General features: G+C 43.2%; 1 protein-coding gene across 1 annotated transcript; it reads right to left on the bottom strand.

The window, feature by feature from the left end:
• STMND1 (stathmin domain containing 1) lies at positions 1 to 27,118 on the bottom strand. The gene is given in 7 exon segments (XM_005656214.3): positions 1 to 727; positions 730 to 778; positions 1,471 to 1,602; positions 10,496 to 10,647; positions 14,250 to 14,325; positions 14,328 to 14,429; positions 25,282 to 27,118. Coding segments are annotated over 7 exon segments (825 nt in total). The 5' UTR covers positions 25,363 to 27,118; the 3' UTR covers positions 1 to 494.

Genomic DNA, 27,956 nt, shown 5'->3' with positions numbered 1-27,956 from the left:
AGTGTGGCCCTAAAAAACAACAACAACAACAACAACAACAACAACAAAACAACCACCTGAACATACAGCATAAGAAGCATACATATGGATCATTAAAATCCTTAACACAAATCCCTACAATTTGTCTTAAAGGACACTCAGTGGACAGACACAGCCAAGGGGCAGGAACCCCAAAGAAGGATTTCATTTGGCACAAATACATTAATGGAAGCTGCAAGGTGCTTGTAAATTAAAGATATCTTGCAGTGTTTGAAGCTACAGCGAAGAGGAAGAACTTTATACTACTGAAGCTAGTCAAATCCTTGTTTTCTTTAAAGCCATTCCGTTCATTCAGCTAAGCACCAGCCCCGGCAGCTCACGCAGTCATTGCCAAACCCAAGGCACCGTCCCTGTGGGCGGGGGGCAGGCAGGTAAAGAAGACACGAGACACACTAAGAATGTCACCCCTGGGGAGAACTGGATGCCTTTGGATGAAATCGACAGAAAACAGCTTTTTAGAATACGTCATCTGCTTGGTTGTAGGACATGTCTGACTCCACGACCCCAATACCTTCGTAACTCTGGTTTCTATCATCGGAGTTCACGTCACTTTTACTCTTCTTCCTTGTCAACGTCTTTTCTTCCCGCAGGTCAGACGGGTTCCAGACGGCAGAGCTCATAGTGTCAAGTCCTTTGGCAAATGGAGCCTCCTGCCGACACGGATCAGATGAGTCTGAGTGACGGGCTGGGGTCAGAGCCGGTCACTCCGTAGCCTTTTTCTTATTTCTTCTTCTTTAGTCTGAAAAGCAGTATGAACGAGTGAAAAAGAGTCCAAGTTAACTTCCGCCGCGTTCTCATTCACACTGCCTGCCATGAACATGCCCGGCGTTTCTCTTTGATTATGCAGTCATTCAACAAACATAGGTTGAGAAATTACCGTGGAAGGAGACAAACGGCCCCACCCCATAGCCTCCGGACAGCCTGCAGACCCACCCTCATGGAGCTGTGGTCTAGTCCCCACTCTGCCAGGCAGAGAGACAGAAATAAAATGCTCCCAGACCAAAGCCGTGAAGGCTGCTTCCCAGCAGAACAGCCGGCAAAGGGTTATGGGGACCACATGCGCCAATGCAGGAGTCGAAGGTCTGCACAACTTCCTCCCGGCTCCCATCCTCCACCCCGGGACCTCCGGCCACTCCTGGCCCCAACTCAAGTTTCTCTTCTTCATAAGAAGAAAGCTCCATACGTTGCTTAATTCTCAGAATTGGATCTTGCTTCTTGAGGCTCTAAGGATGAAGCTGTAATTCGACCAGCTTCAGGACAGTGCTTCCTTTCTTCACACAAAGAGAATTTAAACAGATAAATGGATGGCACAGGAAGCACATGGATCACGAAAATAATGAATACAGATCCATGCGATCTGTCTGACAGCTGCCGACTGGAAAGAATGAGCTCATCTCAGCGTCAACGGCCCTCAGACAAGAACTCAGGTACCTTCCTGCGCTCCTCGGCCGCCTGCATCTTCGCTTCCACATCCTTCATCGTGAAATCTTTGACTTCCTTTTTGACCTTAAGTTTTTTCAGCCTGGCCGGTGGTTTTTTCAGTGGCTTCTCAGTAGCGTTTACCTGGAGGAAAGGCACTTTTTAAAACGGTGACTCATGAGTTCCCGTTGTGGCTCAGTGGGTTAAGAATCGGACTAAAATCCATGAAGATGTGGGTTTGATCCCTGACCTCACTCAGTGGGTTAAAGGATTTGGTGTTGCCATGAGCTGTGGTTGCAGACATGGCTCAGATCTGGCCTTGCTGTGGCTGTGGCGTAGGCTGGCAGCTCACATTTGACCCCTAGCCTGGGAACTTCCATTTAAGGGATATGGCCCTAAAAAGAAAAAAAAAAAAGGAGAGAGAAAATAAATAAAATGGAGAAACAAACATTTATGGGCAGAGAAGAAAGATGAATGAGAGAATAAACACTGTAGAAGATGCTAGTCCTCAAAATTTAAACAGATTTTTGGACTTTTTTTTTTTTTTTTTTTGTCTTTTTAGGGCTGCACCTGCTGCATATGGAAGTTCCCAGGCTGGGGGTCAAATCGGAGCTGCAGCTGCCAGTCTAGACCACAGCCACAGCAACTTGGGATCCAAGCCATCTCTGTAACCTATAGCACAGGTCACGGCAACATCGGATCCTCAACACACTAAGCAAGGCCGGGGATCGAACCTGCATCCTTATGGATAGCAGTCAGATTCGTTTCCACTGAGCCACGACGGGAACTCCATGGATAGATTTTAAATGATGTGAAAGCTGGTAACAACCAAACTAATCCCTAAAGACTTAATTCTTGGTAACATCAGAATTTCTAAAGAAAAAAATATCTATTAGATATCTGGGGGGAAAAAAGCTCTTCTCAAAAAACAACAAACAAACAAATCATGAAAGAATGCAGAGTTAGAAGAGGGTTCCTGAGAAGGAAACACCCCCCCCAAACAAAAAAAACCCTGGAGAACAAATGCAAGATGGGAAAAGGTGGCCCATGAATGATGAATTTGTAGTTCAAGGTCAAAAGTTAAACCCCATGATTTTGTAACATTCCACAAACGATACATGACCTTCATCTGGGATGGAGATTAGTTTTAGGACTTCTGGTCCTACGGAGGAGAGAATTAACCAGGACTGATGCAACAAGCCTACATGGGGCTTTGCCGTAGGTACTTAACAAATGCTTTCATGACACAGGAAAAACAAAAAAACAAACAAACCATATGATTTCCTATGACTGACTGTCCTTTATACAGTTTAGAGCAGTGAAATGACTTTGATTCTAATGTTAGTTATTTTAAAAGCTTAAACTGTTGTACAGGGTTTATAAAGAAAGTTTAATGGTTTTCTTTTTAGAAATGCTTTCTAAAAATATGGTTTTTGGTTAGGAGAATAGTAAAATGATCCATAAATAGTCCCCTACCTATTTGGGGACTATGTTTAACCAGTTGGCCCCCAATCCCGCTCATTAGCATGAACCACCTTAAAGAGTTTAGTGTGTGCCTTTTTTTTTTTTTTTTTTTCCTGTCTTTTTGCCATTTCTTGGGCTGCTCCTGCGGCACATGGAGGTTCCCAGGCTAGGGGTTTAATCGGAGCTGTGGCCACCGGCCTACACCAGAGCCACAGCAACGCGGGATCCGAGCCGCATCTGCAACCTACACCACAGCTCCGGCAACGCCGGATCCCTAACCCACTGAGCAAGGCCAGGGACTGAACCTGCAATCTCACGGTTCCTAGTTGGATTCGTTAACCACTGTGCCACGACGGGAACTTGGTGTGTGTCTTTCTAAACACTCTCTGTGCACAGATGTTCTATACATATGTATTCACAGTGAATTTGTCATATTCACCCATCAATGGGATTGTCCCATCTACATTGTTCTGCAATTTGCTTTCTTCACTTAATTTAATATAAATATCTTTCTAGGTCAGTATATAGTTATTCAAGTGGGGAAGGTCTTAATGAACAGCAAGGCTTCCTTATAAAATGAACCCAATACAGGTACACCTTGTTTTACTGTGCTTCGCTTAGTTGCACTTCACAGATATTTACAGATTTTTTTTTTTTTTTTTTTTTTTTTTTTTTTACAAATTGAAGATTTGTGGCAACCCCAAGTTTACTGGAGCCATTTTCCCCACGGGGTTTAATGACTTTCTGTCTCCGGGTCACATGTTGGTAATTCTTGCGATATTTCGGTGTTTCATGATTATCCTATTTGCTATGTGATCAGTGCTCTTGGATGCTGCTATTGCAAAATGATTATGACTCGCTGAAAGATGATGGCTGGCATTTTTTAGCAAGAAAGTATGTGTGAATTAAGATCCAAACATTGTTTTGTTAAACATCACACTATTGCACACTTATCACTACGCATGGTGTAAACATAACTTTATATGTCCTACGAGACCAAAAAATTCGTGTGACTTGCTTGATTGTGCTGCAACACGCTTTCTTCCAGTGGTCTGGAACCGAATCCCCAGCAGATACTCCTGCCTTGTTCTAGATAATTTCTTTCAAGACTTTTAAAGACAAAGGAGCAACAGATATCCACTGTGATATCAAAAAGCCTGTCTCTTGAGACTGCACTACTGTGGTTACTGAGCAAATAAATTACACAAAGAGAGATGCTGCAGCAGAGCAGAAAAGGGCACCAGATCTAGACTCACACAGCCCCCGGTCTGACTCCTGACTCAGTCACCACGTGGCTTTGCACAACAAATTCTTAAACTCAGTAAGCCTTCCCTTCTTTGCTTGTAAAAAGGGGTTTCATCATATTTATTTCACGACGCTGTTAAAAAAAGGAAAGTATACAATAGCCACTCAGGAAATGGTAATTACTTTTGATTCAGTGAAAGCAGTGACTTTTTTTTTTTTAATGGCAGCTCACAGAATCATAACCAAATACAGTATTTGTCATGAAAGAGAGAATGAGATTCAGAATCACAGGGGCTGGCAGGCAGGAGGCCTGGGCTTTGCTTAACTCCAGGTCTATCACGAATACTTGCTGTGTGAGCTGACACAAAGCTCTTCTTCTCTTTGGACTGACTTTTCTCAAAATTACACCATCCACTGCTCTGCAATTTGCTGAGGACGGCTAAGGTTCCTTCCAGCTTTAAAATCTATAATTCTTGGAAAGCCTTTTAAAGGGAAACATTTATTAAAGTTTTGGCTCAGTTACAGCCTTCAGACAGTTTTATGTGGTGAGAAGTTGTTCCGTACAGGAAAACTGGGAGTCGTTTGTCAAAGCAAGCCCCCCACCCCCTCCATCCTTGTATTATTTTTATGACAATTGGCTCTTAGGATCCCTGCTGACAAAAGCCATCTGCCGAAAAGATGGACTTACTTGCTGTGATGGCTCAACTAGAGCTACTGTGAAATTAGTAGTAGAGAGAGTTTGGGGGGATGTACACTCACAGAGGGCTAAAAGAGAATGAAATAGTCATCTAGGAAGTTCCCTTGTGGCGCAGTGGGTTAAGGATCTGGCACTGCCTTAGCTGTGGCACAGGCTACAGCTGCGGCACGGGTTCGATCCCCGACCTGGGAACTTCTATATGCCATGCGTGTGGGCAATTAAAGATATAGTCATCTAAGATCCAATAAAGAAAGTCTCCGCCAGGCTCACAGAGAGCAGTCTATACCTTGATTTAAATGATGAGAGCAAGAGTTTCAAGAGAACTTGGGACTTCCGGTTTGGGTGGCTTCTTCCTGTGGCTTCATCTCAAAAAGATGCTTAAGAAACCATGTGTTTCCTCCCCTTGTGGAAGTTAATCCTACCTCATAGCCCTTGTCCTTTCTCAAGTGTGACATTTGAAGGAAAAGCCTTGAAAGACCTGAGGAAAGGTATCTGCATTCTTTACCCTGGATTGTATGAAGTCGGGATTTCTTAACTGTTGGCATTTAAAATGATAGCAATGGCCACATTATACATAAGAGGTGCTACCCACAGAACTCGGAAAAAAAAAAAAAAAACAAATTTAAAGACCTATAGAAGTTACTAGTTCAATTATTTTCTTTAAGAGCCCAGAGGAGGATGTCCTCGGAGCTCTCCTAGTTAACATTGACCTAAAGATAAACCTACTTTGGCCATGCTCCCTTATCAGAATCCTGGGCACAGAATAAGCCAAGAGATCTGTTATTCCTGCTCGGTCACTGTTAGACCGCCTACGAAGGTCACTCGTGTTAACAGCCATTATTTAGTCTCTACCCGGTCAACTTCCTTCTCCTTAAAAAAACGCCCCGTGAGGTTCAACAAATAATGTTAGAGACTCATACAGTGTCAACAAACTCCCCAACTGCATCAGAGATGGTCAAATACAGAAGTCACCTGGAGAGGGAACAAACTTGGACCAGAGACAGGGTGAAGCAATAGAGAACTGAGTCTTTTGTAGGGAGATCCAGGATGGGAGAAATGAGCTTGGGATAAAAGACATTTTAAAGTGGATATTGCCTGTGTGGATAAATGAGAGCAATCCCATCTTTGTAAAGAGATTGGTACCAATCCATATACATATTTACATGTGTACATAAAACTACTATGTGGTTAATACAACAACTGGAGTCTCATTAGAGTGGATTCTAATAAACCAAAAAGATTCGCTGAATCTGATAATTTAGCTTCTTAACATTGTATTTCTTTTCTTCTCTCTCTGTCCTTTTTTTTTTTTTTTTTCTTTTAAATGGCTGCACCCAAGACATTTGGAGGTTCCTGGGCTAGGGACTGAAAGTGAGCTGCAACTGTGACTCACACCAGAGCTATAACAATGCTGGATCCTTTAACCCGCTGTGCGTGGCCAGGGACTGAACCCATGCCTCTGCAGCGACCCAACTGCAGTTGGATTTTTTTTTTTTTTTGTCTTTTTGCCTTTTCTAGGGCCGCTCCCGCGGCATATGGAGGTTCCCAGGCTAGGGGTCCAATTGGAGCTGTAGCTGCAGGCCTATGCCAGAGCCACAGCAACATGGGATCCAAGCCGCGTCTGCAACCTACACCACAGCTCACGGCAATGCCGGATCATTAACCCACTGAGCAAGGCCAGGGACCGAACCCTCAACTTCATGGTTCCTAGTCGGATTCGTTAACCACTGCACCACGACAGGAACTCCATTGCAGTTGGATTCTTAGTCCACCAAGCCACAGAAGAACTCATTATATTTCTTATGTATCATAATTCCTTCTGAGAGAACATGACACCTCTTAGCATGAATATGCTGTGCTTGCAGCAGGCTCTCCAGAGCGCTGTGGAATGACTGTGGTACATGCCAAAAAGGAGATAATGAAAAAATCAAGAAGAAAGATGTTGGGGGATCTTGTGGACACAGATACTGCTCTGGAATTCCAGGAAGAGACTGGTTCACAGAGCAGTCCTCTTTTTAGTATCCTTTATTACACTTCATTCTAAGGGATAATTGAATTAAAGATAACCACCCGGCTAAGAAGGGGCTATCTAAAATTCCCTTGGGGAGTTCCCTCGTGGTGCTGTGGGTTAAGGATCCAGTCTTGCCACTGCTGCAGCCTGGGTTACTGCCATGGCACAGGTTCATTCCCTGGTCTGGGAACTTCGGCATGCCATGCGCAAGGCCCCCCAAAAAGTATTCTCACGTTTATTGTTCTGTTTTTCCCCATAGTATTTATTTCAAGTTCTTGTTTTTTTTTTTTTTAATTTTTTGGTCTTTTTTAGGGCTGTACCTGCTGCATATGGAGGTTCCCAGGCTAGGGGTCGAATCGGAGCTGCAGCTGCCAGCCTGCACCACAGCTACACCAACACCAGATTCGAGCCACATCTTTGACCCACACCATAGCTCATGGCAACACTGGATCCTTGGCCCACTAAGCAAGGCCAGGTATTGAATCTGTGTCCTCATGGATAGCAGTCAGATTGTTTCCACTGAGCCATGGCGGGAACTCCGCAAGTTTTTTTTTTTAAAGCAATGAAGAAATGGTGTTTACATGTCTGATTGGAGTCATCATATTGCAGCACCTGTTGACATTAACGTTCTTTTTTTTTTCTATTTTGGAGTTGTTGGGCCAAGGATCAGATCCAGCCACACACAGCTAGGACCTCCGCTGCAGGTGTGGCAGTGCCAGATCCTTTTAACCTACTGCGCTGGCTCAGGGATCAGACCTTGTCCTGCTGCTGCAGAGACAGACAATCTGACTGTGCCACAGCAGGAATCCTAACATCCCTTTTTGACCATCTCCTTTTTGTTTCTGTTGACTTGCTTCTTAGTTGCAAGGGTTAACATTCTCATAACATTTCCATTCTTTTTGGCATGTGGACGTTCCTTGGCCAGAGATCGAACCTGTGCCACAGCTCTGGCAATGCCAGATCCTTAACTTGGTGCACCACAGGGGAACTTCCTTTTTTTTTTTTTTCATAATTGAACTATATTTCCTTTCTTAATATGGTTCCCCTTTCAAAACGTCAATATCCATTCTCACCTTTTTACATTGGCCTCATGACTTTCCCCCAAATATTCAAGACATCTGGTGTCTTCTATTCTCAGCTACACCTGAATTGAAAGAGACTTTACCTGTGACACTGAGCAATTATATCTCTTCTTCATTTCCATATGCTCTTTGGGTATCATCTTAGTCCTACACTGAAAATGTGTTCTACTTTCAGGAATATTTTGGGACTCTCTCTCACAGTGGATGGGGGATTTCAGTTTCAAAAGATTTAACCCTTCTCAGCTTGATCATGAACTTGAGGGCTTGGTGTACATTTTTACTGCTCCTTCCTGGCAGTGGTTCTCTGCCTGGGCTGCCCATGGCATCACCTGGGAGCTTTCAAAAGCACCATACTCTGGTTCACCCCCAGCCACTGGTCCCAAGTGGGGCCTGGGTCCCAGCAGTTATGAAAGCTTCCTGCATGATGCAAATATGCAGGTTAAGGCCCTTGCATCGGGAGATAAAATACAGTTTGTTACAGTTCTGGCCTGTTGCAAGTCTGGCTTATGTTGGCTATCTTGGCCTAATTCCAAAGTGAAAACACAAACCAAAGACCACCGACAAACAATGAACTGTGCCATTCTTGCCACCTCTGCAGTCCTTTCCCTTTTAAATCCCTTGAGAACATGCCAACTATGCTCCTGACAGCCATTCCGTGTCTACATAATCCGAACGCACTCTTCATCTTTGGCTCTCGTCATGATGTCATTGAAAGTCAAGCCCAAAGTTTGCATTTTTTTTTTTTTCTTTTTAGGGCCGCACCTGCGGAATATGGAAGTTCCCAGGCTAGGGGTCAAATCAGAACTACAACTGCCAGCCTACACCGCAGCCACAGCAATGCTGGATCTGAGCTGCACCTGCGACCTACATCAGAGCTCACAGCAACACAGGATCCTTAACCCACTGAGCAAGGCCAGGAATTGAACCCGCGTCTTCATGGATACTAGCCGGGTTCGTTAACCACTGAGCCACGACAGGAACTCCTGACGTTTGCATTTTTTAGGTATGTTTTTTGCACGATGTAGCTCATGTTAATTAACCTTGCTGGTGCCCTGCGAGGTCTGAGTCTGTCCTCAGTTCTCTCTGGGGTTCGAATCACTACCCCGCTGGCATGAGCACCAAGGTTCCATAGCATCTCCCTTCAGAAGGCCTGGCTTAGCTACTGGATATTTCCACAATCTATCTTCCTCCAGGTGGCTCTCCTGTCTTTTCTCTCTGATCTACCTTTTATTTTCTGATCCCTAGAGACTCACCTACAGTGAGAAAATTCACCTCTCTTTCCACTTGAAAGACGCATTATTTTTTTGGTGCTGTGAAGAGGAGGGATTCTAAAATGCCTTGTATCATGACAGCTACACTTGTGCAAAGGTAAACTGTCATTAGGCTGGCATCATTTTTTCTATTACACGGTCCACTTTTACCTTCCCCTTCCCCCACTTCCTTTTATTATTGGCATCTAGATAATATCATTTATAAGGCTTAACCATCTCCTTTCTTTCCCCAAATCCTTTCTGCAGGACTTTCTTTCCTTCGTCAAAGGAAAATGCCACTTTGGCTTTTATTCCTGAGTTCTCAGCAAATCCTACACACAGAGAAAGGAATTACCTTTATTCAAACCCTAAGTGACTTGGTCTAGGTGGCAAACTCGATTGAAATAATGAATCTCTTTATTCTCAATTGTTTTCCTTAAAGCACAGGGGATTGACTACCACTGAAGAGCCTTTAATATAATTTCTGGTCTCAATTTCCACCACTTCTGTTTCTTTTTTTTCCCCCATTCATTTTCCCTTAGGCCTCATTCTGTGTTATTTCTTTTCACCTTCTTTCCTCTGTCTATGCTTTAGGACTAAGGGGTGCTGCTGGGGAGTGGTGGCTTAAAAAGAAACCCAAACAAAAACAAACCAAACAAAACCACAAACCTGCTACGCTTAGTGCTGGGTTTACAAAGAACTTATCAAAAAGCCAAGAACTCAAAACTTTGGCCATGATCCGTTAAAATCAGACTGAAAATGTTACTCAGACTATTGAAAACAAGTCAAGATGAATGAACGAAGAAAAATAAGAGTATAATAATTTCTATAATTGTATTTGTTTCCTGTGGTTGACCTCAGGGTATGTAAACGAACGTATAAGTGTGGTCTGTTTTAGCTTTGGCTTCTAGGCCTATTTTCTCATGAGATAAGTCAGTGTTCAAATTTATATTCACACGCCTAGTATACAGGCAGTGTTTAACAAAAATTGTTAAAAGGATGAAGGTATTTTATTCCATGGAGCTTACTGGGTCTCACATTTCACAAAACCCAAGATATGTTTTATTGGATTCATTAATCATTAATGATCAGGCAATTCCTGAGTCTCTGGAGAAGGATGGTGGGCAGAGGGGTGAGGGAGTTTATCAGAGAAAAAAATGGCTCAGATAAGGCTGTCATCTGTATTGTGACTCTCAGATGCATATTGCTGGAAAAATAACTTGTGTGATCACTCATAGTCCACTGCTATTTTAAACTATAAGCTAGGGTTAATTACAAAATTACTTGCCATGACGTCATATGATTCTCCATTTCTAAAGACTTTGCTGTGGCTTTGTATTATTCCTTGAACAATTAATTCCTCCAGGATGTCTGATGATGTCTGTCGCTCTTGATTCTCTAAAGGTTGGGGTTTATGCATTAATCCACTGATCACTAGGTCTTCCAAAGGAAAAGAAAAAAGAAAGCGAAATTTAAGCACGAAGATGTTTATCCATCAAATGCGAAATACATGCCTTATAACTCATGCTCATTACCTGATTCTTAGTGGCAACACTTGTGCCTAAATATCTGTTTCGATTACACATCTTTATAATTACTTTGAAGTTCAAATTCAGAAGAATGAAGTTCTTACAGAGGATATACATCAACATAATAAACTGTTTACTTAGCGGGTCAAATATTAACATAACAAAAAGTCTTTCCTGTGCTGCTATGTACTACTTTTTTTGTTGTAACAACACTTATACACTTGGGTACGATTACATGGGTTCTCAGCAATAATTACGAGGCTAAACCACAGCCACGAATGAGAGAGTCTTTCAGTGACTCTTATGAGTTGCAGTTTGGTTTCTATGCTTTGTATACAAAGGATAAACAGCATGATGTTGCCAAGAGACTTCTAGTGCTGCAACCCTGAGTTTACAAATACGCCATCTGCTAAATCTACATAAGTAAAAGCATGCCTTTTCTAAAAGAGTCTTTGAACCAAATCAGAATTTGAGTCAAGTGATAGCTCGATTTTTATTAGTGATTCTAAAAATGGCACCAAAACAGTTGAAAGGGGAGCCTTTATAAACTGCACTGCTGAGTGGGACTGCCCCCATTACAAATCACCCAATTATATAAATAAGCAAGCAAGCCTCTCTTTTTACAACCTCATAAAATAAAGGTGCGATGAGAGGTCCTCAGAAATGAGCTTTCTTCTATTTTGTCATGATCAGGAAGCTCTGATGGTTAAGAAGCCCCTTCCATCTAGTCTTTTTGGATGGAGTCTTTTTTTTTTTTTTTTAAATAGTTGATTTACAATGTTCTGTCAGTTTCTGCTGCACAGCAAAGTGACCCAGTCATACATATATACACATTCTTTTTCTCACATTGGATGGAGTCTTTTAATGAAAATGTCTAACCTCACTGGTTAACAAAGAGAGTTTCCATGAGTCTGTAGTGGGATGACAGAAAAAACACAGACACACACAAACCAGATGTCACTCACTTCAGAATCTTACCCTTCCTGGTATCAGAGAATGCTCTAATTAATCACAGCAATGAACTCCAACAAATTCCCTATAATCTTATCACCCTTCCAGTGTTGTACCTTCTTCCCAGAAATGTGTCTGAAACAGAGTCAGTTCTCATTTTCAAGTGCTCTGTGCAGATTTTGGTACAGAGTGGCAAAGCATGTGCTTCACAGCAGCGACAGTGCCGAGTCCTTAACCACCAGGACACCAGGGAATGCCCCAAATCAGTATTTGGGAAATGGTAGTTTGAAACTTGAAATTTTTAACAAATATCCTCTGTGGCTGGGAAGAGCAGGACGCAGAGAGAAGACAGGGAATGGAGCAGAGAACAAACAGAAAGCTCAGGGCACTAGCATCTCATTCATCCTGTGAGAAGATCTTTCTAGAAAACGACTTTCCGCTACATTTTGAAAACACCTGCTTTGAGAGTTCAGTCCCTCCCCAGCTGGTCTCTCCTAGCATCATCCTGCTTATCTGGGGCCCTCCCTCCTTGCACTACTTTCAACAGTGTCCAGATGGCAGGACTGCCTGTCTGAGGGCACCCAGGCCCCTGACCTCCTGACAACCTGTAATCTATTAACACATGGATGGTGAGCATTTGGGTTGCAGTCTAGGAGGGATTCTCATCAGCAGAATTATCGGGGAGAAAAAAATACATGTGCTGGCCTTGCACAGAGGGAGAGGGAGGGGCCATCCCCACGCTCCATCCCCTGCTTGTGACCTCACACTGAGAGGTCATGTCTCCATCCTATAAGAACCATCAGATGAAGGTGCATACGAAATGTGTGATGCACCTAGAGAATATTAAGCTTAGTGAGATAAGTCAGAAAAGGACATGTACAATAACTGCATAATATCACTTACTTGTGGAATCTAAAAAATAACAATACAAACAATTGTACAAACAATTGTATATGTAAAATAGAAATAGACTCACAGGTATAGAAAATAATATCACTTACTTGTGGAATCTAAAAAATAACAATACAAACAATTGTACAAACAATTGTATATGTAAAATAGAAATAGACTCACAGGTATAGAAAACACACTAGTGTTTACCAAAGGGGAGAGGGAAGAAGGGAGGGGCAAGATAGGGGCAGAAGAGCAGATGAAGAAGAGATACAAACTACTACGTATCAAATAGACAAGCAGGAAGGATATATTGTCCACTACAGGAAAATGGAGCCATTGTTTTGTAATAGCTTTTTTGGGGGGCCATATCTGCAGCAAATATAAGTTCCCAGGCCAGGGATCAAATCCATATCACCATAGCAACCCAAGCTGCTGCAGTGACACCAGGTCCTTAACCCACTGCACCACAATGGAAACTCTGTCATAACTTTTAACAGAGTATAATCTGGAAAAACACTGAAACCCTATGCTGTGCTCCTGAAGCTAACATAATATTGTAAATCAACTATACTTCAATTAACAAAATAAAAAGGGCAATTAAAAGTAATTATAAATCAACTATACTTCAATGAATAAAATAAAGTAGAAATTTGTGATAACCCGAGTTGCCACAGAAGTCTAAGAAAAAGAATCTCATTTATTAACCCATCTCGTTTCCAACCCTAACCTGTCCCTAGGAAAGAAACCATAGCAATGAGGAGTGAAAGGAAAGCGAGTCCTTTTCCTTGAAGTCTGTGAAGTCCAATCTGTTTCAAAGGCTGGTGAAATATAAATGAAAGCTCTTAACACCAGAAGGGTAATTCAAGTAAAGTGAAAACACACCAAAGGAAAAACCACAAATAATTTCTAAAGAACACACCAGGTCCTAATTATGTTTTTTTGTTTGTCTGTGTGTGTGTGTGTGTGTGTGCTTTTTAGGGCCACAACCCACAGTATATTGAAGTTCCCGGGCTAGGGGTCAAATCGGAGCTACAGCTGCAGTCTACACCACAGCCACAGCAACGCAGGATCCAGGCAGCATCTGCAACCTGCACTACACCACAGCTGACAGCAACACCAGATCTTTAACCCACTGAGCGAGGCCAGGGATGGAACCTGCATCCTCGTGGATACTAGCCAGGTTTGTAACCTTTTGGGCCACATTGGGAACTCCCTGTGTTTTTGAAAGATACTCCCTGTGTTTATTGTTTATTCGCTGATAACTTGAACGGGCAGAGACAGGAGAAACATTTTGACGTAGGTCTTATTTATTTTTCCAAATGGAGAACTTTTCCTTGGAAAGACGTTAACACTGGGGGAGTTTTGAGGAATTAACTAAAGCCTGTGCAACTCCTTTTCCCAAGGCCTTACCCCAACTACCAATAAAGGCTCTTCGTTGCTTTTTTAAAGATGATTCTAATTATTTCATGGACAAGACGATTAATGCTTAGTATTACTTACTCACATAATGAGGCCTAAGGCTAAATCCTAATGTCTTAGAAATGGAGACCTTTCCATTTGAAGCACTGCCTGCTCACAAAGCTGTGATAAGAGTCACCAAACACACATTATAAAATATATTCAGAGAAACAGTGTTTTATAGGGATCAACATGTATGGGGGTCATTACCTGAATTTATTCTTCCGTTTCTTTCGTTAGGAGATGGGGAACTTTCTGGAACGGTTCCAGGTAAGCTTCCCAACGGGCCTGCTTTTCCAGGCCTCCGGGGCTGCCCACAGTACCCGTGGGCAGCTCAGCTTCAACCTGGGGTCTGCAATTCTCCCGGGAGTGAGCCACACCGACATCAGCCTGCGAAGAGGAAACGGCTTTGTGAGAGTCAGCATTTCCTAGAAAATGATTTCTTGGAAAATGAAAATGGTGCAAGGTCTGCTTTGAGAATATTTAGCTAACTAGCATCTGGGGCAGCTGAATAGCACCCAGGGACATGTCAGTGTGACCTTACGTGGCAGAAGGGACTTGGCAGGTATGATTACATTAAGGACCTTGTGATGGAGGCTTTATCCCAGGTTGACCGGGTGGGTTCTGAACACAATCACAGGTGTCCTTAGAAGAGGGAGGCAGAGGAAGATGTGACTACACAGAAGGAGACAGTGATGGGATGATGGAAGCAGGCACACATTTGAAGATGCTTTGGTAGCAGCCATGAAGACGCAGGAAGGCCATCAGCCAAGGGGTGTAAGAAATGCAGCTCTAGAAGCTGGAAAAATCAAGGAGAAGGATTCTCTCCACAGAGCAACTGAAAGGAACCAGCCCTGCAAACTTTATGACTTCAGCCCAGTTGAACCGATTTTGGATTTTTTTTTTTTAAGGTCACACCTGTAGCATTTGGAAGTTCCCGGTGGTGGGGGGGTCTACACCAAAGCCATGGCAACGCCAGATTCAAGCCGCATCTGTGACCTACACCGCAACTTGCAACAATGCTGGATCTTTAACTCACTAAATGAGGTCAGGAATCATACCTGCATCCTCATGGACTCTATGTTGGGTTCTTAACCTGCTAAGCCACAACAAGAACACCTGATTTTGGACTTTTGACCTTCAGAACTAAGAGGGGAAAAAATTGTGTTGTTTGAAGCCACTAAACTTTTTTTTTTTTTTTGTCTTTTCTAGAGCCCAGGAGGTTGTGGAGCATATGGAGGTTCCCAGGCTAGGGGTCGAATCAGAGCTGTAGCCACTGGCCTACGCCAGAGCCACAGCAACTCGGGATCCGAGCCACGTCTGCGACCTACACCACAGCTCACGGCAACACCAGATCCTTAACTCACTGAGCAAGGCCAGGGATCGAACCCGCAGCCTCAGGGTTTCCAGTCGGATTCATTAACCACTGAGCCACGACGGGAACTCCTGAAGCCACTAAACTTACAACAACTTGTTATAGTGGCAGTAGAAAACTAAGTCATATAAATCTTCCAGGTGCTCATATAAACGTATGTGCTAAGCATTCTGGAGGATACCAAGTTGAACAAGTTTAATCCTTAAGGGTGAAAATTAGAGATGCTGCTGGGTATAGAAAATTTCTATAAAATAAAACTACTGTTATTGTTTTTGCAGATTAAATAAGTCACATGGACTCATACAGATACTTAAAACAGAAGGTGGTTGTGAGGATACGTTTCATGGGTTAACTGAGTGAGGCTATGTAGCTAGTTACTCAAACACTCATGTAGGACTCGCTGTGAAGGTATTTGGTAGATGTGGTTAACATCTACAATTACTTGACTTTTTAAGTAAAGGAAATGATGCTCAACAATCTGGGTGGGCCTCATCTAATCAGTTGAAGGCCTTAAGAGCAGAGCTGAGGTTTCCGAGAGGAAGAAGGAATTCTGTGGATGCAGCTTCAGTTCCTGCCTAGCCTTCCTGACCACCTCTTTTATGGTATGGATTTTGGACTTACTTTGTCAGCCCTCATAATTGCATAAGCCAATTCCTTATAATACATCTTTCTGTCTCTTCAGCAGTTCATCCACCTATCCAGCCCTCCTACTGGTTCTGCTCCTTTGGTAAAATGCTGATTGATACAGAAACACCGTAGAAAATGGGAAGTATCATTCCCTATTCAGAATCACTACTGACATCTTGGATGTGTTTGAGCATATAAATATAGTCTAAAAATAAATTGGAATTGGCCAGTAAACATATGAAAAGATGTTTAATACCATTGGTCATGAGGGAGATGAAAATCAAAACCATAATGAGATATCACTTCACACCCACTAGGATGACTGTCAGGAAAAAGACACATAATAAGAAGTGTTGACAAGGACGCAGAGAAATTGTAACCCTCATACCAGTGCTGTGGGAGTGTAAAATCATGCTGCTACTTTGGAAAACAGTTTGAGAGTTCCTCAAAAATTTCCTCTTAATATAGAGTTACCGGATGACCTAGAAATTGAACAAAATGAAAATGTATGTCCATACAAAAATTGAACACAGGAGTTCTCACTGTGATGCAATGGGATCGGTGGTGGCTCTGCAGCCTTGGGATGAGGGTTTGATCCCTGGCCTGGAACAGTGGGTTATGGATCCGGATTTGCCACAGCGGTGGCGCAGATCGAAGATGCGGCTTGGATCTGATCCCTGGCCTGGGAACTCCATATGCCACAGAGTGACCAAAAAAGAAAAAAAAAAAAAAACACTTGCACACAAATGTTCATAATTATTACTCAAATATCTAAAAAGTGGAAATGACCCAAATGTCCAGCCTTTGATGACTAGATAAATTAAATGTGACCTATCCATACAAAGGAATATTATTTGGCAATAAAAGGACATGAAGTACTGATACATGCTACAACAAAGAGACACCTGAAAACATCATGCTCAGTGAAAGAACCCAGTCACAAAGATCATTCCACTTAGACAACATGTTCAGATGAGAGAGATTAACAGAAACAGAAGGTAGATTGAACGGTAACTCTGAAAATGTGTGATCGTTGCCAACGGATAGTGGTTTCTTTTGGGGGAGTGAATGTGTCCCCAAATTAGCCTGTGGTGATGACTGTAAATTGTACATTTTCAATGGGTGAATGGTATACGTGGATTACACTGCAATAAAGCTGTTTGGAAAACAAAAGAAATCAGATTACACAGCCAGTGATATTATATTGTATTTCCGTAACCTGTTTTTTTCTATTGAAACTACAGCAGAGACATCTACCAAAGGTCAATACACATTTTATTTAATGGTGAGAGCAGTCGTTTATTTGACAATTGCATTGTAGCCACTATGTAACCATACCACAATTTATTTAACCAATTCCTACTGAAGGCCATTTAGGTTGTTTTTAACTTTTCAATATAATAAACATAGTACTGGCATGGTATCGGTGCATGGACATCTGCATGAGGTCACCCAATCCTTCCATGAGAATCAGTTCCTAGATGTGGCCATGCTGGGTCAGAGGGTATACACGTTTTATATTAACGTGTTTTTCCAGGGGGCCCCCTATAACCCTGCACTGACCTACGACCCCACCTCTTCCTCGTAAGGATGTCGGTTTCTTTATACTATGGTTCGACTGCTTGTAAATCGGTCCAAAAACAGCGTAAAAAAGGGCCTATCAGTGACTTAGTAAACCACCCACTCCAAAATGCTGCTCCATGTCACATTTTTCATAGTCCCACAGCAAAAGAAAACAAAAAAGAGGAAAATGTAAGGTGTCTTTCATAAAACTCAATTAATTAAAGAGCTGTCATTTGTTTTGAAAGGCGGTAAATTAAGATGTACAGAAAAACGTGTCTTTCCCACTTCTCATTCAATGGAAGCCAAGGCCTCGAGCAGAGGTCGTCAGCCAACCTCCTCTCTATCTAAGCCCCACATCCCAGAGGAAGCCCTCTCAGTTGTCCCTAGAAGAGGTACGAACAGAAGCATTTTCTGTAGAGCACGGCCTTCTTGCTATTTTTCAAAAATCCACCGAGTTGTACGTTTTATGTATTTATTTAATTATTCGGCCCCGCCTGCAGCATGAGGAACTTTCCAGGCCAGGGATTGAACCTGTGCCACAGCAGGGACCCAAGAGGCTACAGTGACACCACCGGATCCTTAACCCACTGCGCCACAAGAGAACTCTTTGGCTATTTTTTTAAACGTCTTGATTTTACTATTTTGACCCAAGGGGTGATCTCAGAGACTCCACCCTCCAACTCCCACTCTTGACAGCACAGCCCTGTCACACGGATATAAGTCTGGGTCTTTTCGGAGGTCACGAATGGTGTCAACAAGAAGATGCTTGAATTGGGTCTTGATGAATGAGCTTCCAGTGGGGAAGGAGAAAAAAGGCCATGCGAGACAGAGGAAAAAGTACATTCAGAGAGGCAATGTGAAACAACATTGCATGCCCAGGAACTTGGATTATTCCAGTCGTATGAAAACAGACTGAGGTAGGTGTTTAAGTGGGAAAGGGAAGCCTTCTGTGCCAAGCAAAGACGTGTCATTTTATTTTGAAGGCGACAGGAATCCTTTGTCGGATTTTTAATCCGTGGACGTACAATAAAATAATCAGGTGTGATTTTTAGAAAAATCACCCCCGGTTTCGTGCCAATGGCAGGAGGAAGAGGATGGAAGGGACAGAACAGGGTCACCAGTTCCTCTGCTTGCAACTGTCCAGGTGAGGCCGGATTACACATGAACTAGGACAGAGGCAGTGAAAATGGGGGAAAGAGGTGAGCCCCGAAATATGAGAAAGGTGGATAACAGACCTCTCCGAGCTTCAGCGGAAAGGAGGGAGGTCCCTTCTGGCTCTAAATTTTGACTCTAGGAACTAAACAGAAAACATTCCCTTTAGGAAACTGAAAAAAGAACTCACGCTGAAACTTCTGATATTGTCACAATAAAAAATCATACCAATTTGACCAATTTCGGGAAACATTGCAAAGTGCTCTGCAGTCCCTCCGGGGCAAGGAGAAATCACCAAAGCAGTGGTGTCCCCCCAGCCTCAGGTTCTCATAGTTCAATGACCGATTCTCGAATGTTCTAGGGAGGCTCACATTCCTTATCACCGTGTTTACACAACAGGATCACTCCAGCTAAACCAACATCGGTTCATTGTGTTGAGAGTTAATTAGTTCTGTGGCTCAGAGCTCCGTGAAAGCATATGAAAAACCAACCAACTGAACAAACAGGCAAACAAAAACTCAGCGGATCTGAAATACAATCCAGCACACACAGAGAAATCTTGACAAAAACTACATGCTTTTTTTCTTTCTCTCTCCATCTCTTTCTTCAGAGTTACTGCCCATGCAGGCCCTGAAGAGTGAGCTGACCCAGGAAAAGTCTTCACATATAACATATTACATGCTATTATTATATAATAACAATCATATTATATCAGAAAGGTCCCCCTTTTCTTTTGTTATATGAAATACCTATATTTCTGTCAGATGTATATATTTCATATTCTATTCATATTTCATGTAACAAGGGAAAAGGAGGCACTGTCTCATGATTATCTTTTAGGAGCTCACAGTTCACAGTGAACGCGTATTAAAAACCAATTATCAGGGAGTTTCCGTTGCGGCACAGCAGAAATGAATCTGACTAGTATCCCTGAGGATATGGATTCGATCCCCGGCTTCACTCAGTGGGTTAAGGATCTGGCATTGCTGTGGCTGTGGTGTAGACCAGCAGCTGCAGCTCCAATTCAACCCCTAGCCTGGGAACCTCCATATGCCGCTGGTGTGGCCCTAAAAAGAAAACAAACAAACAAACAAAAAAAGGATTTCCCACTGGAAATTCTGAAACAAAGACCCGATTTAACAACTAAAATACCTACATTGACTCCAAGAGCAAATTTGAATGTTTTTAGTCTAAAAAGGCGACTTTTCACAAAGATATTGTCAACCTCAAATCAGAACAGATTTATTTAAATGCCATAAACCTGATCAACCTCCCAATTCTTTCGCCAAAGCAACTCATCCAGGTCTGAGCAAGGATTTTTCCGATTTAAGCTTAGTTAGACACTGTCTGCCTTCGAACTCTGTCAGTGACCAAAACTCAAATTGCAGCCAATGAAATTCAATCTTCCAGCATAAAAGAACATATACTGACCTTCAGTTTCCAGAGTGGAAATTTAAAGTTTTTCTTTTTTGAAAACTAAGGATGCTTTTCAAATATCTTATCTATGTGCCACACATTCTGGAAATGTTAACACCCAATTTCATAACCTAGACTTGAGAACTGACATAGTTGAAAGATGAGAGATATTTACAACTTATTTAGATCTATGCCTCTTGGGGATATGGCAGAGACAGTTTTCTTAGTTTATCTACACATGCAGAGTTTATATTTTCACACCAATAAGAAGCCTATCTGCAATGGTACTGAGTCGGGGGTGGGGGAGGTGGGCAGAAGGTTTTTTGTTTTATTTTTTGCTTTTAGTTGTGGCCACGGCACGTGGAAATTTTGGGACTAGGGATCCAACCCGTAACCAGCGTAACCAGAGCCACAGCAGTAGCTGGGACCAATTCTGGGACCAGGGATCAACCTCATAACAAGCAATAATCAGAGCCACATTAGTGACAATGCCAGATCCTTAACCTGCTGAGCCACCAGGAAACTCTATAATTTTTCCTTCAGATGAAGTTGTAGCAGAAGTAGATTCAATGGTTCTAAGTTTTGTATCTATTTTATTTTATGCTTCATTTTTGGGAGGATAAAAATTTATCCACTTTAATTTTAAAAATTTTTAAATTTTTTTGTCTTTTTGTCTTTTCTAGGGCCGCACTTGTGGCATATGGAGGTTCCCAGGCTAGGGGTCTAGTTGGAGCTGTAGCCACCGGCCTACGCTACAGCCACGGCAAGGTGGGATCCGAAAAAATTTATCAATTTAGACAGAACTGAGAAGTTGTGAGTTCCAAAATAACATCTATGCATGGGAATTATCAGCATTCCAAAAAAGGTATTACTTTTAACTATAGAAAGGTGTTTCGTTGGTTGGTTGGTTGGTTATTCTGGCAGTATTACATGTTGTGTTCTAAAGCTTTGTGGAAAAAAATATGCCAAACAATTTCGAAGGAGGGAGTCATTTGTCAAGACTCCCTGGAGCCGAAACCTTCTTGAATCAAATTATTGGCAGATGTATTTTATAAATATATTTGTCTGTAGACATATAGGAAGAATTTTCTCTTCAAATTTTGACTTTTTCTGGCTTACTTCTCATAAATGTAATAAAAATAGCAACCCTCCAAAAAACCATCAGAAATATGATCTTTAAAAAAATTGGACTTTAAAAAGTCAGTTAGGGAGTTTTATGTGGCACAGTGGATTAAAGATCCAGTGCTGTCACTGCGGCAGCTTGGGTCGCTGCTGTGGTGTGGGTTCAATTCCTGGCCGGGAACTTCCATGCACCATGGGTGCCCCCCCCAAAAAATATATATATCTGTTAGTCCTTTTACTAATAATAAATAAGAACCTTCTTGTAAAAGTTTAGGGGAAAACTGTGAAGGATACTTAATGATCATCTATTCCAATCTAGTCTCTTCCCTTTTATATTTATGTGTATATATTTTGCTTTTTAGGGCCACACCCATGGCACATGGAACTTCCCGGGCTAGGGGTGGAATTAGAGCTAAAGCTGCCAGCCTACACCACAGCCACAGCAATGTGGGATCTGAGCCACATCTGTGACCTACACTACAGCTCACAGCTATGCCCGATCCCCGACCCACTGAGTGAGGTCAGGGATCGAACCCACATCCTCTTGGATACTAGTCAGATTTGTTTCTGCTGCAAAGCAAAGGGAACGCCTCCCCTTTTATATTAAGCAGAGAACTTTGAGTTAATCGTGAAGAAGAAGGGCATTTCTCTAAATTAAAAAAAAAAAAAGAAGTTTCCCGTGCTTTTCTTATTGTGCTTTATTTTATTACCATGTCCTCTGGCCCCTTCAGGCCAAGGTCGAATGAAGAGAAAGTTCATAGGCAGGCCTCAAGAAGTTTGACTCAAAATATTTTAAAGGGGTGCCGCTAATAAATATTTCATGCAAGCATACATGCTCATCTCGTTTTAAAGCTACTGCTGAACTATTGAGCTCTCAGGCCTATGCATTTATGAAGGTAGCAAAAAGTACTGTTCTGATAGCCAGACAGCGTTTAATTAACAGTCACACCTTTCCCCAGATCTGATTTTCCAAAGTCAAATGCTTGGAGGTGGGGAAAGAGAGGGATATATGTGAGTTCAACTCTAAATCTATTTTCAGGTTATTTTAGTATTGCATTTCCTCCTTGCTGACTGTCATTAGTCGGGTTAATGGTACTCAGAGACAGGAAGATGCTAAGGAATCAGAGGAACTGGGAGGGACATGCAGTCACCCAGGAAACACTTGTTAACGCCTGCTCTGCAGCAAGCTCTGTAGTGAGCACTACAGATACGAAGACAAGGACCAGGTCTTTTCCTTAAAATAGCTTGGGATGGGAGGTAAGCCTGTAAACAAGTAAGTACCATGACATGTTTCAAAACACTCTGCCAACATGGGGCAGGGAGATGGGGAAGGGAAGCATGGTCTTGAGTTATCTTGAAACCTGGGGGCACATTTGCATGTGGTCCGGGGAGATGAAGAAGGGAAGGTCGGAAGGAGAGATGACAGCGCGTGCAAAGGCACAAGGGTGGAAACAGAGGGGGTTGGGGAACCACAGGTGAGCTTTGCGCAGATTATGAAGGTGGGGAGAGATGAACTTGGAGAATCTGACAGGTTCTCCAGGGTCAAGGGTGGCTAGTAAGGACTGAAGATTTCATCTCATATAAATAATTGTACTAATAGTCATTGCAATAACTAATAGTAAGCGCTTATTCTGTGCTAAGCATTGGTATGAGCAGTTAATGTGACCTGAATTCATTTACTCCCCTTAATGACTCTACAAAATAATTATTACTACCCTCGCTTTACAGATAAGGAATCAGGGCATGGAGGGGCCAGGTAACTTGACCAAAGTCACACAACTAACAAGTAGTGGTCCAGATATCAAACCTAGGTAGTCACATTCTTGACCACCGGTTGGTGTGCCTAATGGGCTGGCGACTTTCTTTCCAGCAGAGAAGTGACACAATCAGATTTTATTTTAGAATCATCACTCTGGAGGGCATGGGAAGACTGGCGCTGGAAGGCAGGTGGAGGCTGGTAGAAAAGGAAGCATCCAGAGAGACTAGTTAGGAGTCTTGCACCTAAATCCAAGCAAGGGGCAGTAACTATCTTACAGAGGAAATTCAGAAAGAAACCCAGAACCCCTCTAGACCACGGGGATGCTGGGCCAAAGGGACCTAGTGTATTTGACACCTGGAGAGGATTGCTTTTTAGTACTCCTTTTTTTCTCTATACAACAAAATTATTTTCCGGCATAACCATGAAATGGGACAAATGATAATGGCCAGTAAACAAACTCAGAGTGAGAATTTTTCTTCTACTGAAGTTTTATATGTCATCACACCAGTAAAATACATTTTAAAAGATTTTTGTGCAACAAAGAAGAAAAGCAGAATGGATTAGTACTATAAAATCACATTAATTTTTTTGAAAAAAGAGAGAAAGAAAGTATTAATGTTATTCCATAGCCGTGATGAATAATAACAAAGATGATCAAATTGCTCCCAAGAAGCCCCTAAGTCTATGAGGGAGAAGGGGGCTTTAAACAAACATATCACAAGGGAACATCGCAGTGTTGGGGCAGTGGTGCTTGGGCTCAGTGGGGAAGGCTAAATAGGAGTTCACCAGGCAGACGGGAATGGGGCCCAGGGAGGGCATTCTGGGAAGAGGGAATGGCTTGGGGAAGCCGGATGAACTGAGCACTGCAGGTTCTTGGTTTAGCAGATCTGAGGACCCACAAAAGACAGCAGCTGCGAAGAGAGGGTGACATTAGAGTGTTGGTGGGACCAAATGTTGACCTTTGCATGCTGCAGGAAACTTTTTCCTTAGGAAGATAGCTGGCCGTGTGGGAGTCAGACTGGTTAGGGTGGTGATGAGAGAGGCAGGAAGACCCAGTAAGAGGTAACAGAGCCCTAAAAGCAGACAGTGGCCATTGAAACAGTGTTGAGATGGGTGGTTATCTGGGCACAGGAGTTCCCCAAGGGGACCAGGTACTGGCCTGAGTCTCAGCCTGTAGTGTCCTCTGGTTTGTTGTGATGTACTCCAGGGGCCCCAGAGGAATGCCTCACACAGAGAGGTGCTGTAGCTGGCACCAAGGAGTGTTTCGCCCATCACCTGCTGAAAGTGTGTGCTTTTTAAACAGTAGTCCAAAAATGCCCTTTAGGAAGGGTGACCATAAACTTGGGACAGATAGTGTGGGCTTATATCAGATTGTCTGGTCAAGTTTATTCATAGTGTTCCCTTCCACTCTTCAGAGTATCCAGTTTTGATGATAAATTATATGGTAACATGGTAACATCATCTTTGGGTAATCCTTCTTCTAGGGATGCTTGCTGTTCCTGGTTCTGTCTGTGGAATCTCGCAATGGCGGTGAGAGTTTAAAGAATGATGGCTCTCATTTCTGCCTCCACCAGCCCATTCCTCCATGTCCCACCCTAGGAAAAAAAAAAAAATGCCCCTTCTTGCCTCCAGAAGAATTACGAGAGGTGCAACCTTGAGGGAGAGTGGGTAGAGCACTGGGACAAGACTCGAAAATTAGGTTCTATCTCTAGTTCTGCCCCCAAACTAGCTGTGCAGCCTCGGCCAAGCCGTCCACCTCTCTGGGCTTCAGGATTCTCTTGTGAGAAGAGGGAAGGCTCAGTCAGACGGCTGCTGAGTCTTCTTCCAGCTCTAAGTAATTCTCCAAGGGCCCAATTTCCGGAAGCCAATAACACAGGGACTCTCACCCTCCTCTGAGAATCACTACTAACCCAGCTCTGCGCAGAACGCACCGCTCATCCGGTTATTCCCGCCACTGCCCTGGGGTGTGACCACCTTCGGGGGCTCTTGAAACACACAAACTAGTCCCTTAGCCACACCAGTCCTGGTTAAGACAGCAGTTAAAACGCAGGCTGAATGAAGTCGCTCCCTCCCAGCCCAGCCCACTGCCCATCCACCAGGCGGGCTATGAGCCCCAGCAGACCCTGCTCCCAGGCAACTCCAGCCGCCTCCCAGCGTGGGAATCGCCAGGCCTGCCAGGCAAAAGGCTTTATATCTCTCCGACTGTTTTTGTTTGTTTGTTTGTTTACCTTGAATCCCTCTTCCCAGCCCTTCTTGGGAGCGGGCACGCGTCTCTGTTCTTCCGTGGGCTGGGAAACTCCGCAGCCCATGGTGCGCGCCGCGCGTTGCTCCTCCCGCCCGGCTGCCGCGTGCGCCCCCGCGAGCGCTCCTCGCCGCGCGCCTGCGCCCTGCGCCCCTGCCCAAGCCCCGCGCCTCCAGCCTCTCCCACCTCCTGCGCTTAAAAGCTCGGCAGGAGGCGCTCGACACCTGGGCAGTTGCCGGGGTTGTTGCCACAATAAACCGCATCACGCGGACCTGGGACCTGGGCTGCGATGGGACTTTTGTAAACGGAAACTGTTGATCAGAGGCATTTAAGTCACAACGGATGCTTTCTCCAGAGCCAAGTGAGGGGAGAGCCCGCTGCCAGGCCAAATTCATCTTAAAACTACCTTAAGGGTCAGCATCCTGCGGCGACCTCTTATTTTTCCCTAAGGTACCGTGGGACACCCCCCACCCCCGCCTCCGCTGTCTGGGCGCGCGCTCAAGCTGTTGGCTTTTGTGCTGCAGACCCCATGGGGATGTGCAGAAGTGGTTGCGAGGGAGGCGACGTAGGAGTCCAATCAGCGGAAGCAGCGCTTGAGGACAGGTGGGCAGTGGAGGCGGCCCGGAAGGCACCAGACGTCAGTGTCACAGGGTGACCTCGGAGAGGACGGTCACACAAACAGAAACCCACACGGTGAAGAAAACCGGACTTTTAGGATAATAAACAGCTCCGCAGCCGAGAAATGGGTCATGCAAATCATTTTTACGCAAGCTGCATTTTATGAGCTGTTACTTTACAAGGGAAGAGCGTGGATGGGTGTGCATATTTCAGAGAATTAAAAAGGTGTCATCCATCAATAAAAAGACTGGGTGGACTGCCCAAATGAGCACAAGTTGTTCTTTCCTGGATTTTTTTTTCCTTTTTATCCTATTTTTATTTTTGAGAATAATTAAAAAAAGAAAGAGCTGATCTTAGATGTCATCAATCAGCCCCTTATTCTACAGCCTACAGACTTAGGCTCAGAGAGGTTGAGTGACTTAGGTGGGGAGTTTTGAGGTGTGGGATTGGTTAATGAGGGGTCTGGGATGAGAAACCAGGTGGCCTGACTCAGCCCCATGTATCCACAACCCAGGAAAATACTAGCGAGGATTCTTGGAAATGTAGTGAAAAGTCCTGGATCCTGCTAAGGAAATTAATGGTCAGCTCTGTTATAGGAAGCTGATTATTTGCTTTACAGCATTTAAACTCATTTCACTTGTTCTCTTTACCTCCGTGATGATGCTATCTGTCAATTTTCCTTTGACTAAAACTGAAGAAGAGGAAAGATGTAACTCGAGTCAGTGCATTATAATTACTGAGCAACGAGCATGAAACATTTGTGAATGAAGAGTTGAAACAAGGCTAAAATAGTGTTTGGGGAACATCTCGGAAAGTATTATTAACTCATGGGTGTATTAAGTCACACGAAGTGCTCCATCTGGAAACTGGAAAATGCTCAACAAGAATAACTCAACAAGAACGCCTATAAAATGTTCTTGAGAAGGTTTAATGAAAGTTCGCAGGATGAACTTTAGAGAGTGAAATACTGCAGGCCAGGCCAATTTTTTTTTTCCTTAAAGCAGTCTGTGAACAGAGGTTTTCTAGGACATCTATGTGAGTGAACGACACCCACATTTATTTATTGTTCAGGCATCTTTTGAAGTGTCCTATGATTTATAGAGCAAAGTTGTGAAAAACACCCTTTTTAAAGGGACATGCTGGAACCTGCTCGCACTGGCTCAGAAAACCGATAGTCGGGAATATTTGGACTTAGTTGTTCCATACAGCCGTTACTAAAAATTAAATTATATAAACTCATAATTAAATTAGTTATATTAAAAACAAAGGTAATAACAAAATAATGTCATTTGCAGCAACACAGATGGACCTAGAGATGATTATACTAAGCAAAGTCAGAAAGAGAAAGACAAAACCCATATGATATTACTTATATGTGGAATCTAAAATATGACTCAAATAAACTTATCTATGAAACAGAAACAGACCCACACACATGGAAAACAGACTTGTGGTTGCCAAGGGGAACTGGGTGTGGGGGAGGGATGAATTGTGAGTTTGCGATTAGCAGATGTCAGCTATTATATGTAGAACGGGTAAACAATGAGATCCTATTGTATTACACAGGGAACTATATTCAATACCCTGTAATAAACCATAATGGAAAAGTATTTATATATATGCTTTGCTGGACACCAGAAAATAACCCAACATTGAAAAACAACTATTCTTTAATAAATTTTTTAAAGAGGTAATGAATGCAACTCATCAGTTCCATGCAACTGATTGGTTCCTAGTCATTTGATTATAATTTACTCTTACTATGTTTCTGAGTTTATTTATGTCTGTTGTATCTGATGGTGTGCTGTCTCTTCGCAACTCTACCTTCCGTGCTGTTATACTGATGATCTGAAATCAGCCAAGGTATGAATATATACACCGTGAAAATTGATATATGCTACAAATCAGGGCTTTCTCCTTACCCCCCTCCGCCCCGCCCCCAGAGGGCCTTTTTTCTTGTATTCCAGATGCCAAGGAATGGCTCTGCCCTCTTCTCCCTCCTCTGGTCTCTCTCTGCAGTGAAGGCCTCAGTTGCCCCTAGCC

Source organism: Sus scrofa, chromosome 7 (assembly GCF_000003025.6).
Source record: "Sus scrofa isolate TJ Tabasco breed Duroc chromosome 7, Sscrofa11.1, whole genome shotgun sequence".
NCBI classification, from domain to species: Eukaryota; Metazoa; Chordata; class Mammalia; order Artiodactyla; family Suidae; genus Sus; species Sus scrofa.
Note: the sequence above shows the minus strand (reverse complement) of the source record. Positions and strands in the feature narration are given on the sequence as shown.